The sequence below is a fragment of the Elephas maximus genome, chromosome 12, assembly GCF_024166365.1.
Source record: "Elephas maximus indicus isolate mEleMax1 chromosome 12, mEleMax1 primary haplotype, whole genome shotgun sequence".
Taxonomy (NCBI): domain Eukaryota; kingdom Metazoa; phylum Chordata; class Mammalia; order Proboscidea; family Elephantidae; genus Elephas; species Elephas maximus.
This window is the reverse complement of record NC_064830.1, coordinates 59,431,659-59,444,345: the sequence shown is the minus strand read 5'-3', so window position 1 is coordinate 59,444,345 and position 12,687 is coordinate 59,431,659. Positions and strand designations below refer to the sequence as shown.

At 38.7% G+C, this 12,687-nt stretch overlaps 1 protein-coding gene across 1 annotated transcript in view; it reads right to left on the bottom strand.

Moving 5' to 3' along the window:
- The window catches only part of LOC126087063 (ATP-binding cassette sub-family A member 17-like), a 99,686-nt gene that overhangs the window by 64,548 nt on the left and 22,451 nt on the right, over positions 1–12,687 (bottom strand). The window contains exons 6-7 of the mRNA XM_049904040.1: positions 12,452–12,568; positions 5,512–5,629 (exon numbers count right to left, since the gene is read on the bottom strand). Of these exons, the coding sequence (XP_049759997.1) occupies positions 5,512–5,629; positions 12,452–12,568 (235 nt within the window). The remainder of the gene's footprint in view (positions 1–5,511; positions 5,630–12,451; positions 12,569–12,687) is intronic.

The following is a 12,687-nucleotide window of genomic DNA, read 5'->3' as shown; positions in this document are numbered from 1 at the left end:
ATGAATCTTGGAACCACGCTAAGCGAAAGAAGCCAGACACAAAAGGATAAATGTTGTGTCATTCCACTTATATGAAATATCTAGAATAGTCAAACTCACTGAGACAAAATGTTGATTAAAGGTTATTAGGGGCAGGGGAAAGGGATAGTGGGGAGTTATTGCTAAATAGGTACAGAGTTTCTGTGTGGGGTAATGAAAACTTCTGGAAATGTATAGTGGTGATGGTTGCACAATACAGTGAATGTGCTTAATGCCACTGGGCTGTGTACTTAAAAAAAAAGGACGGTTAAAATGGCAAATTTTATAAGAGAGAATGATAGCGAGAGAGGGAGCGCAGTGGTTAAGCACCTGGCTGCTAACTGAAAGGTCAGTCGTTCGAACCCTTGAGCCACTCCGTGGAAGAAAGATGTAGCAGTTTGATTCTGTAAAGATTATAGCCTTGGAAACCCTATGGGGCAGTTGTACTCTGTCCTATAGGTCTCTGTTAGTTGGAATTGATTCAACGGCAATGTGGTATATATATATATACACACACACACACTGTAAAAACAGTTAAAACAAGAATGAGATGCTGAGATTCTCAGGTCCAACGATTGGTGGGGCCAAAGCCTAGGGATGCCCACAGCCACATGGGGTCACTATGCAGAGTGGAGGAAAAGGTCATCAGAATGAGGTCAGGAACTGAGAGGCGAAGGAGCTGGAGCACCAAGGATGGTCACAGGAGTTGTTAGTGGAGAGAAAAACAGTGAGCCAGAAGTTAATACTTCCATGAATGAGTGGAAGCCCCAGGAGCAATGGAGGACTGCAACATAAAGCAACACCTGATTTAGTCTGATGACCTCCCTCTTCAAAGAGGCTGGGTCTTCTGAGACAAGAGGGAAGAGCAATGATCTGGGGGCAGCAGTGGGAGCACTGAGAACATCCTCCTCCCTTTAGGCCTGTGGTGGCACCAGGGTGAAATGAGCAGAGGGCCTAGAAATAGCAAACACTGAGGTATTTTTTAGCATCATTATAAATCACGGATTTTTACATATTACTATTCTACATTTCAATCCACTGCAGTCATTATACTTTCTGATACTCAAAATGTCCTATCTTAACCAGTGGAAGCTTTTTCAAGTAGACTCTTTTATCCTTTAGATGCTGTCCCATCCATTGAGAGCTTCCTTACTGTCATACAAAGTGCCCCATGCCTGTCTTGTACATTTCCTACCCCAGATCTAAAATCACCTATGTCCCCAAGGAGAAATTCCTCACACAGGCATTCAGCAGCCACAGTCTGGGCACCAAGGTGTTTATTGCTACTGGGTTGTCTCTGCTTTTGTGCCTTTTTGGTGGACATGGTGAGAAAATATTTTAAAAGAAAGAAGAATGATGAGTTCATACTGACAATTCTAACAAAAATTTATGATTGTAGGGCATGGTTATAATCTTGGTATTGTATCTGTAGCTCTTTTCTCTTACATTGAAAATTTTTGTTTCTTTTTTTTTTGTTTGTTTGTTTTGTTTTACCCTATGGAACCCTGCTGGTACAATAGTTAAACACTTCGCTGCTAACCAAAAGGTTGGTGGTTGGAACCCACTCAGAAGCTCTGCAGGAGAAAGATCTGGCAATCTGTTCCCATAAAGACTACAGCCTATAATACCCTATGGGGGATTTCTATTCTGTGACATGGGGTTGCTTTGTTGTAAGTCAAAAATCAGCTGGACAGCACTCAACAACATACTTGTATTAGTTCCAAAAATAGCAGTACCGATCCTACTATTAACAGCAAGGCTACAAAACACAGCTTTAAATTTCTTTGTAATTCTTTTCGTCCTTAAAATATCACTCACAATCCCCTGAAACTATTCCCCAGAGATAGCCTTTAAACCTTAAACCAAAAATATCCCCTGAAGTCTTCTTAAGACCAAACAGTAGTTTAACTAGTCAAGAATGCCTGCCTCGAGCATTGTGCTGTCTTAAGAGCCATCTATATGGGATCAAATTGACAACAGCAACTCAAAAGATTAGATAGGAAACTTAAGGGCCAGTGAGTTTATGTTAACGGGGGAGAAACAATTTAGAAAAGGAGAGTAAGAATGGTTGAACAACTCGAAGAATTAATGTCACTAAATGGTACATGCAGAAACTGCTGAATTGGTGTATGTTTTGCTATGTATATTTTCAACAACAATGTAAATAAAATTTAGGAAAAAAAATCACTCACAATGGATATATAATAAAATCATTTTGTTTTAAAGACATTTGAAGTAATTCTTTTTTTGTGGGAATAAACCCCCGAGTTGAAAACATTTGTTTCCACTGGTTTTCAATTTTTAAAAACTGCTTTTATAATTTCTTTTACATATATATAGTTTTCTTTTTCAAAGGTTTTCATGATATGGTAAGCAGAATAATGACCTCCCAAAGATGGGCATGTCCTAATCCCTGAAACCTGTGAATATGTTACAGGGCAAAAGGGACTTTGCAGATGTGATTAAATTAAAGATCTTGAGGTGGGGAGATTATCCTGGATTATCTGGTGGGCCCAGTGTAATCACAAGAGTCCTTATAAGAGGGAGACAGGGGTGTCAGAATCAAAGAAGGAGACATGGGTACAGGAGCAGAAGTTGGAGGAAAGGGGAAGATTGAGATTTGAAGATGCTTCACTGCTGGCTTTAAAGATGGAGGAAGAGGCCATGAGCCAAGGATTGGAGGCATCCTCTGGAAGTTGGAGAAGGCAAGGGGAAGGATTCTCCTCTACAGCTTCCAGAAGGAACACAGCTCTGCCGATATCTTGACTCTAGCCTAGAAAAACACATTTTGGACTTTGACTCTGAAATAATCACTTGTTATAATTTTAAGGCACTAAGTATGTGACAAGTTGTTACAGTAACAATAGGAAACTAATTCACATGGTTTAAAAATCAAAATTACATGTACAATCACAGAAGTCTCCTTCCACCACTACCCTCTGAACCTATTCCTTCATTCTCTCATTAACAGCCATTTTTATCACTTTTTAATTTATCTTTGTATTGTTTCTTTTTGAAAGTATAAACAAATTCTGTATTAATCTTTACATTTCTGTATAGATATAAACACAGTTTTACATCTTGCTTTTTTTCACTTACAATTTAGCCTGGAGATCATTCTGTATCAACACATGAAGATTCTCCTCATTACTTTTTATTGCTGCATAGTACTCCACTGTATGGTTGCTTACCAGCAGGTACCCTACTGATGGAAGTAGAGTTGTTTTCAATCTTTTGAGATTACAAATAATGTCACAATTAATTGCCTTGTACAATTCTGACTTTTTGACAGGCTAAATTGGGGTAAATTCTTAGAAGTAGAATTCCTGGGTCAAAGGATAAATCTGTACATGATTTTGCTAGCTATCGCAAATTCCCCAAAGAGATTGTACCATTCAGCATTCACATTCACAACGTATGAGAGCGGCTGTTTCCCTAGAACTGTGCCCACCAAAGGTATTGTCAAGCTTTTGGATTTTTGCCAATCTGTCAGTTAAGATATGGTATCTTGGTGTTTATTTCATCTGTTTAAGGCTATCTGAATTCCTTTTGTCTATGAACTGTTTGCTTCCATATTTTAATCATTTTTTTTCTGTTTGGTGTTCAGAGTTTTCTCAAATTTTAAAAGGTCTTTATGGATTAGAAATATTAGCTCTTTATGATGCAAGTTCAAAAATATTTTCCTCTTTGTTATTTATATTTTGAGTCTGTGTATATAGAGTCGCTATGAGTTTTTTTTTATGAGTTGGAATCGAAGGCAGTGGGCTTGGTTTTTTGGATGGTGCCTTTAAAAAAAAAAGGTAAAATTACCTTGAGTGAAATTCACAGATCTTAAGTGGGTAATTTGATGAGTTCTTATGAATGTATAAACTTGTACAACTCAAACCACCAATCATGAAATTTCTATCATCCCAGAAAAGTACCTCAGGCCCCTTTCCTGTAAAGCCTCAAAATGAAGAGGCTAATACTGTTCTGAGTTCTATAACCATACATTAGTTTTGCCTGGTGTAAAACTTCACATTAAAAGAACCATAGAGTATTTTTTTTTTAGATTCATCCATGTTATTTCATGTCTCAATAGTTCATTTCTTTTTATTCTGGAATAGTATTCCATTATGTTTTTATTACCACAGTTTATCCATTTTGCTGTTGACAAACACCTTTATCAATCTCCTTTACTGTTTGTGCTTCTGGAGTCATATCTAAGAAATCATTGTCTAATCCAAGATCATAAAGGTTTACCCCTGTGTTGTAAGAGTTTTCTAGTTTTATCTCTTACATGTAGATCTATGAAACACTTTGAGTTTATTTTTGTGCATGGTGTGAGGTGAGGTAGGGGTTCAACTTCAGTTTTTTGCATGCGGGTATCCAGTTGTACCAGCACAATTGTTGAAAAGATTATTCTTTCCTCATCAAATTATCTTGGCCCCTTTGTTGAAAATTAATTATCATACATGTTGGGTTACCTGGTATATTTTTGCTTTCACTTGGCACTCTTTCTTGCTATTTGCTTTCCACACTGATTTATTGAGCTTCTGACCTCATTGGTTTTGTCTCTTATTTCTGGTCCTCTGCTTATTTCTTGTACTTAACCATGAGTTCACCTTTTCAGGCTCCAACCTTTGGCACCCCTTAGGCTTAGGCTGCAGGCATCCTTTGATGCTCATACTCCAAGTTTCCCACGTGACCCTCTGAACTTGACTATCGCTACTGCCATGTGTACCCTAAAGCTATGGGGGGGGGCTGGAAATTAGATACAGAGTTTAAGTCAGGAGTTGGTGTCCAGTCCCCTTCAACATCCCAAACCATCCATGTCCTTCTTGGCAGAGTCAATATTTGCCAGGGCCCACATGTTAGAAGATGCTATTCAATGTAAAATATTCACAAATATAAATAATAAACTGCCCTAGCTGCACTTCCACCACACACTGATTTTTTTCCCAGTTCTCTTTAAGCCTCTTTTTGTCACCAATTACTGGACCTATGCTCCATCAGAATTTCTGCCTATGCCTTGCTAGGCTGACCCACAACTGAATTCTCCTGCACCCTGATTTCATGACTATTATTTTTACCCCTTGTGGTTAATCAATTCTACCAATAGGTAATACTCCTTCTGATAGGACCAAATTCTAAAGAATTCCTCTCTTATGTGGCGTCTGAAAAGTCAGCCTATGGTTGTGCCCCAACTTCACAATCAGACCTGGAAAACTATTTGCCCTGTAAATCTTATTCCTCCCTTTTCTTCCCAATTGATACTCACTACCTGTCTCCATTAGACATGATATTTAGAAGCCAAAAGGAGCATAGAAACATACATATATCAAGATGCTTCGACAGGCCTTCAATGGTGAATAGAATTCTTCTATTGTTAAAAAAGTGGACACTTGGCTCTGGAGGAATAATAATTAACATTGCAGGTAATGGGAAGAGCCACGCTATGTGAAAAAGAAGTCATAAACCCACTGCCTGACAGAAAACAGGATCAAGACTCACCTTTTGTGAAGAATGTGCTGGCCATGAAAGCAAAGAACAGTGTGGCAACGCCAAAGCACATTAGAAAAACAAATATCAAACTAGGGTCACTGTTGTTGAACACTGCCAGATCAGGTATCTACAAAACAATCACAGATGTATATCATTTTTACATGGAAAGAACGAGGAGAAAGCATAAAATACCCTTAAAAAAATACAGAAATTTTAAAAATCAAGATTATCTTAAAACTATATATAGTTTTTAAGGCAGATCTTTGACCCAGCAATCCCATCACTATTTACAAATTATGTTCTCTCCATTATCTTTTTATTTTTTATAATTTATTTTACTTTTATTGTTGCTGTTTTTGACAATATACACAGCAAAACATACACGAGTTTAACAAAATTTCTATATGTACAATTCAGTGACACCGATTACATACTTTGAATTGTGCAACCATTCTCACCCTCCTTTTCTGAGTTGCTCCTCCCCCGTGATCATAAACTCACTGCCTCTAAAGTTCCTGTGTAATCATTCCAGTTGCTGTTGTCAATTTGATCCCAAGATAGATCTTAAAAGAGCACAATGCTCAAGGCAGACATTCTTTACTAGCTAAGCTAAACTACTGTTTGGTTATTAGAAGACTTCGGGGGATAGTTTTGGTTTAAGGCTTAAAGATTATCTCTGGGCAATACTTTCAGGGTTTCATCCAGTCTCCATGTCTCCAGAAATTCTAAAGTCTGTAAGAATTTGAAATTCTGTGCTGCTTTTCCCCTCTTTTGATCAGGGTTCTTCTATAGAATTTTTTATCAAAATGTTCAGTAGCAGTACCCAGGCACCATTCAGTTCTTCTGGTCTCTGGCAAAGGGAGCAGTTGTTCATGGAGGCAGTTAGCCGTACTTTCCCTTTCCTCCTCCTAGTCCTGATTCCCCTTCCCCTGTTGCTCCAGGTGAATAGAGGCCAGTTGCTGTGCCTTGGATGGCTGCTTGCAAGCTTTTAAGACCCCATGCACTACACAATGAACTAGGAGGTAGAACAGTAGCGCTAAAAAAGGTTATTAGGCCAATTAACTGGGATGTCCCAAAAAATCATGACCCTGAATCTCCAAAATAAGGAACCAAATCCCATGAGGTATTTGGTTGTACATAAGCAGCCTCAGCAGCAACTTTTTTTTTGTCATTGTTGTAAATATTATCACACAACTTTTTGCCAATTCAACTTCTTACAGGTATACAACTTATTGACAGAAATTACACTAATGGGCTGTGCAATCTTACCCTTAATCAACGTGATTTTTCTGTCACCATAATCCGAACCTCAGTACTCCATAAGCAGTAACACCCTCCCTTTTTTCTTTTCCTTCCACCCCTGAAAACCAATAATAAACTTCACTCTCTTTACGTTTGTCTGTTCTTGTCTCACTGTTCTGTGTGAGGTCATAAGGCATTTCTCCTTTTGTGATTGACTTACGTCACTCAGCATGATGTCTTCCAGCTCCATCTATATTGCAACATGTATCAAAACTTACTTTTTCCTACTAAGTAGTATGTATGTACCACATTTTGTTTGTCATTCATCTCTTGATGTGCATTTAGGTTGTTTCTACCTTTTGGCTACTGTGAATAGTGCTGCAATAAACATTGGTGTACAATTTTGTTTGAGTCTCTGCTTTCAAGTACTTTGGGTATATACCTAGGAGTGAAATTGCTGCGTCACATGGTAGTTTAATTTTTAGTTTTTGAGGGTATCTCTTGAGAGCATAAGTTTGGATTTAAGTTTTTGATCCAATGTGAGTGTTTTCTTCTTTTAATAAATGAGTTTATCCCATTTTTAATTATTCTCAGTTTAAACTATTTCTCAAGTTCTTATAATAGTGGTCTTATACAATATTTGTCCTTTTGCAACTAATTTCACTCAGCATAATGCCTTCCACATTCCTCCATGTTATGAAATGATGCACAGATTCCTCACTGTTCTTTATCGATGGGTAGTATTCCATTGTGTGAATATACCATAATTTCTTTATCCATTCATCTGTTGATGGGCACCTTGGTTGCTTCCATCTTTTTGCTACTGTAAACAGTGCTGCAATAAACATGGATGTGCACATATCTGTTTGTGTAAAGGCTCTTATTTCTCTAGGATATATTCCGAGGAGTGGGATTGCTGGATCCTATGGTAGTTCTATCTCTAGCTTTTTAAGGAAGTGCCAAATCGATTTCCAAAGTGGTTGTACCATTTTACATTTCCACCAGCAGTGTAGAATTGTTCCAATCCCTCCACAGCCTCTCCACCATTTATTATTTTGTGTTTTTTGGATTAATGCCAGCCTTGTTGGAGTGAGATGAAATCTCATTGTAGCTCTGATCTGTGTTTCTCTAATGGCTAATGATCGTGAACATTTCCTCGTGTATTTGTTAGCTACCTGAATGTTTTCTTTAGTTAAGCGTCTATTCATATCATTTGCCCATTTTTTAATTGGGTTATTTATCTTTTTGTAGTTGAGTTTTTGCAGCATCATGTAGATTTTAGAGATCAGACGCTGATCGGAAACGTCATAGCTAAAAACTTTTTCCCAGTCTATAGGTAGTCTTTTTACCCCTTCGGTGAAGTCTTTGGATGAGCATAGGTGTTTGATTTTTAGGAGCTCCCAGTTATCTAGTTTTTCTTCCGCATTCTTAATAATGTTTTGTATACTGTTTATGCCTTGCATTAGGGCTCCTAACGTGTCTCTATTTTTTCTTCCATGATCTTTATCGTTTTAGATTTTATATTTAGGTCTTTGATCCATTTCAAGCTCGTTTTTGTGCATGGAGTGAGGTATGGGTTTTGTTTTACTTTTTTGCAGATGGATATCCAGTTATGCCAGCACCATTTGTTAAAAAGACTGTCTTTTCCCCACTTAACTGTTTTGGGGCCTTTGTCAAATATCAACTGCTCATATGTGGATGGATTTATGTCTGGTTTCTCAATTCTGTCCCATTGGTCTACGTATCTGTTGTACCAGTACCTGGTTGTTTTGACTACTGTGGGGGTATAAATAGGTTCTAAAATCAGGTAAAGTAAGGCCTCCCACTTTGTTCTTCTTTTTCAATAATGCCTTGTTTATCCGGGGCCTCTTTCCCTTCCATATGAAGTTGGTGATTTGTTTCTCCATCTCATTAAAGAATGTCGTTGGGATTTGGATCGGAATTGCATTGTACATATAGATTGCTTTCGGTAGGATAGACATTTTTACAATGTTGAGTCTTCCTATCCACAAGCAAGGTATGTTTTTCCACTTATGTAAGTCTCTTTTGGTTTCTTGCAGTAGCGCCTTACAGTTTTCTTTGTGTAGGTCTTTTACATCTCTGGTTAGATTTATTCCTACGTATTCAGTCTTTTTTTTTTTTTATTCAGACTTCTAAGGGGCTGTTGTAAATGGTATTGATTTGGTGATTTCCTCATCGACACTCTCTTTGTTGGTGTAGAGGAATCCAACTGATTTTTGTATGTTTATCTTGTTTCCCGATACTCTGCTGAACTCTTCTATTAGTTTCAGTAGTTTTCATGAGCATTCCTTAGGGTTTTCTGTGTATAAGATCATGTCATCTGCAAATAGAGATCCTTATACTTCTTCCTTGCCAATCCGGATGCACTTTATTTCTTTATCTAGCCTAATTGCTCTGGCTAGGACTTCCAGCACACTGTTGAATAAGAGCAGTGATAAAGGGCATCCTTGTCTGGTTCCCCATCTCAGTGGGAATGCTTTCAGGCTCTCTCCATGTAGGGTGATGTTGGCTCCTGGCTTTGTATAGGTGCCCTTTATTATGTTGAGGAATTGTCCTTCTATTCCTATTTGGCTGAGAGTTTTTATCACGAATGGGTGTTGAACTTTGTCCAATGCCTTTTCTGCATCAATTGATAAACTCATGTGATTCTTGTCTTTTGTTTTATTTGTGTGGTGGATTACATTATTTGTTTTTCTAATGTTGAACCATCGCTGCATACCTGGTATGAATCCCACTTGGTCATGGTGAATTATTTTTTTGATATGCTGTTGAATTCTGTTGACTAGAATTTTGTTGAGGATTTTTGCATCTACGTTCATGAGGGATACAGGTCTATAATTTTCTTTTCTTGTGGTATCTTTACCTGGTTTTGGTATCAGGGATATGGTGGCTTCATAGAATGAGTTTGGGAGTATTCTGTCCTTTTCTATGCTCTGAAATACCTTTAGTAGTAGTGGTGTTAACTCTTCTCTGACAGTTTGGTAGAACTCTGCATTGAAGCTGTCCCAACCAGGGCTGTTTTTTGTTGGAAGTTTTCTGATTACCTTTTCAATCTCTTCTTTCGTTATGGGCCTATTTAGTTGTTCTACCTCTCTTTGTGTTAATTTAGGTAGGCAGTGTGTTTCTAGGAATTCATCCGTTTCTTCTAGGTTTTCAAATTTGTTAGGGTACAATTTTTCACATTAATCTGATATGATTCTCTGAATTTCAGTTGGGTCTGTTGTAATACCGCCCATCTCATTTCTTATTTGGGTTATTTGCTTCTTCTCCTGTTTTTCTTTTGTCAGTTTGGCCAGTGGCTTATCAATTTTGTTGATTTTTTTCAGAAAAACAGCTTTTGGTCTTGTTAATCCTTTCAATTGTTTTTCTGTTTTCTATTTCATTTAGTTCAGCTCTAATTTTTACTATTTCTTTTCTTCTGGTGCCTGTAGGTTTCTTTTGTTGCGCTCTTTCTATTTGTTCAAGTTGTAGGGATAATTCTTTGATTTTGGCTCTTTCTTCTTTTTGTATGTGTGCATTTATTGATATAAATTGGCCTCTGAGCACCGCTTTTGCTGTGTCCAAAAGGTTCTGATAGGAAGTATTTTCATTCTCATTGGATTCTCTGAATTTCTTTATTCCATCCTTAATGTCTTCTATAATCCAGTCTTTTTTGAGCAGGGTATTGTTCAGTTTCCAATAGTGTTTTATTTCTTTTCCCTGTTTTTCTGTTATTGGTTTCCACGTTTATGGCCTTATGGTCAGAGAAGATATTTTGTAATATTTCAATGTTTTGGATTCTGCTAAAGCTTGCTTTATTACCTAATATGTGGTCTATTCTAGAGAATGTTCCATGTGCACCAGAACAGAAAGTACACCTAGTTCCTGTTGGGTGGAGTGTTCTGTATATGTCTATGAGGTCAAGTCAGTGGCATTTAGATCTTCCATGTCTTTATTGAGCTTCTTTTTGGATGTCTTGTCCTTCATCGAAAGTGGTGTGTTGAAGTCTCCTACTATTATTGTGGAGCTGTCTCTCACTTTTCAATGCTGATAGAGTTTGTTTTATGTTTTATGTATCTTGCAGCTCTGTCATTGGGTGCATAAATATTTAATATGGTTATGTCTTCTTGGTGTACTATCCCTTTAATCATTAAAGGGCTGAGAACCGACTCCCACGTGTCTTTGAGAAAAGCGTCCGTGTTCCCTAGAGCGTGCAGGTGGGTGGGTTCTGCAGATGGACCATGGGCACCCAAAGTTTTTGGTTGTAAGGACTGGGAGGTGCCAGTTATCTTTGGACCCCTGTCATGGGTGGCTGGGTGACCTGAGTGGAGCTACCAGTCCTTAGGTCCCTGATGTGGGTAGGTGAGGACCTTGTTTAATAGGCAAAGCAATGTCAAACATCAAACACCCAACTCTCCACCACACAGCTAAAACGATTGGAGTCTGCCTACAACGGCCTATTCTCCCGAAATAGGCCCACACAGGTCCATGCAGAAGGGAAAGGTGCTCAAAGTCCACAGACTGTTTATGCCTGGACAGGAGCCGCTTCTGTCCTGAGCTCCCTCAGTTAGTGGAGCTAGCAAATTATCTTTTCCCCCAGTTGCAAAATTTTTCCCTTCCCAAGGCTGGGAGGATGGCTCTAGGTGCTCAACACTGTCTGTCTCAGGCCCAGGGAATTCAGCCACTGAAGCCTGCTTGGGGGTGGGGGTGGGGGCATAGTAAAATATATGCAAGTATTTAGCTTTTGCCAAAAGCGCCGCTCTTCTCAGGTTCCAGAGGTGTGAGTAGGCTGTGTGGCTGGCTGCTTCTCCCTGAGGAAACTGCTGCTGATTGCTAGTACTAGCCCGCCGCAGCTGCTCCAGGAATGGTGCCTGATGGCTGCCCCTGATTCAGGTCTGGTAACTCCTATCTGCTTCTGAATGGTCTCTTCCTCCCTCTGCCCCTCAGTTCGTTTCCTAAGCTTGCCTTTGAAGCTCAGGGCTCCCAGCTTGTCACAAATATACTCATTTTACTTGTTTTTCAGGTCTTTGTTGTAAAGAGGGCTCACCAGAAGCATCTGTGTATTCTGCCATCTTGGCTCTGCCTCCCATTTTTAATTATTATCGTTACAGATAATTTTGGCATTCCTTTTGATATGTTTTCTCTTTTTAATATTTCCTGGCCATTTCCTTTGTTTCCTATCTTTTCCTATTTAGTCTAGGTTTTCCTGCATTCCTTTCCCAAATTGTGCCTATTTTGGTAATTGAGAAGGTAGTTTTTTTATATTCATACAGTGTATGACACAATCATTAAATGCATGTTAGCAGATGATAACACCAAATTTTATTGACAGCGTAAAAGAAAAAATAACAAGATATCACCAGCATGAAAGAATATTTTTGTCTTTCACAATAACTTTTTAAAAACTATTTATAGGTTATAAAATTTATAATACTTTAAAGTTCATAAAAGACATTTTTTGGCATTCCACTTTGCTAATGATGTTAACCACACCCATGTCCAGTACTTGAAACCAGGGAACTGAAGGGAGGGCAAAGCCCTCCCCATCCTTAACTTTAGCAAATACCACCACACAGCAACTTGCACTTTTCCAAGTGCTCACCAGCAGCTGTGTTTCATCAGATATTGAACCTCAGCACCACCACCCACCAAGGATCTTTCCCACCTATTCAGAGCACAGCACATCCTGAAGGAGAAACATGCGTACCTTGGTGCAGAACAACACTGTCATTAAAGAAACAGCAATGAAGATGGAAATGAAGAACATGATGAACCAAGCAACCCAGTGCAGCCAGTTGTGCAGTCCCATCATACACGTATACTCCTAGAGAAAGCAAAATAACCACATGTGACACTGTCTGATGTGCAGTTCCCACTGGGTGGGTTTAACTGCCTGTTACTGCAACACCAGCAGCCTGGGATGAAGGGTCTGTATGTGTATAT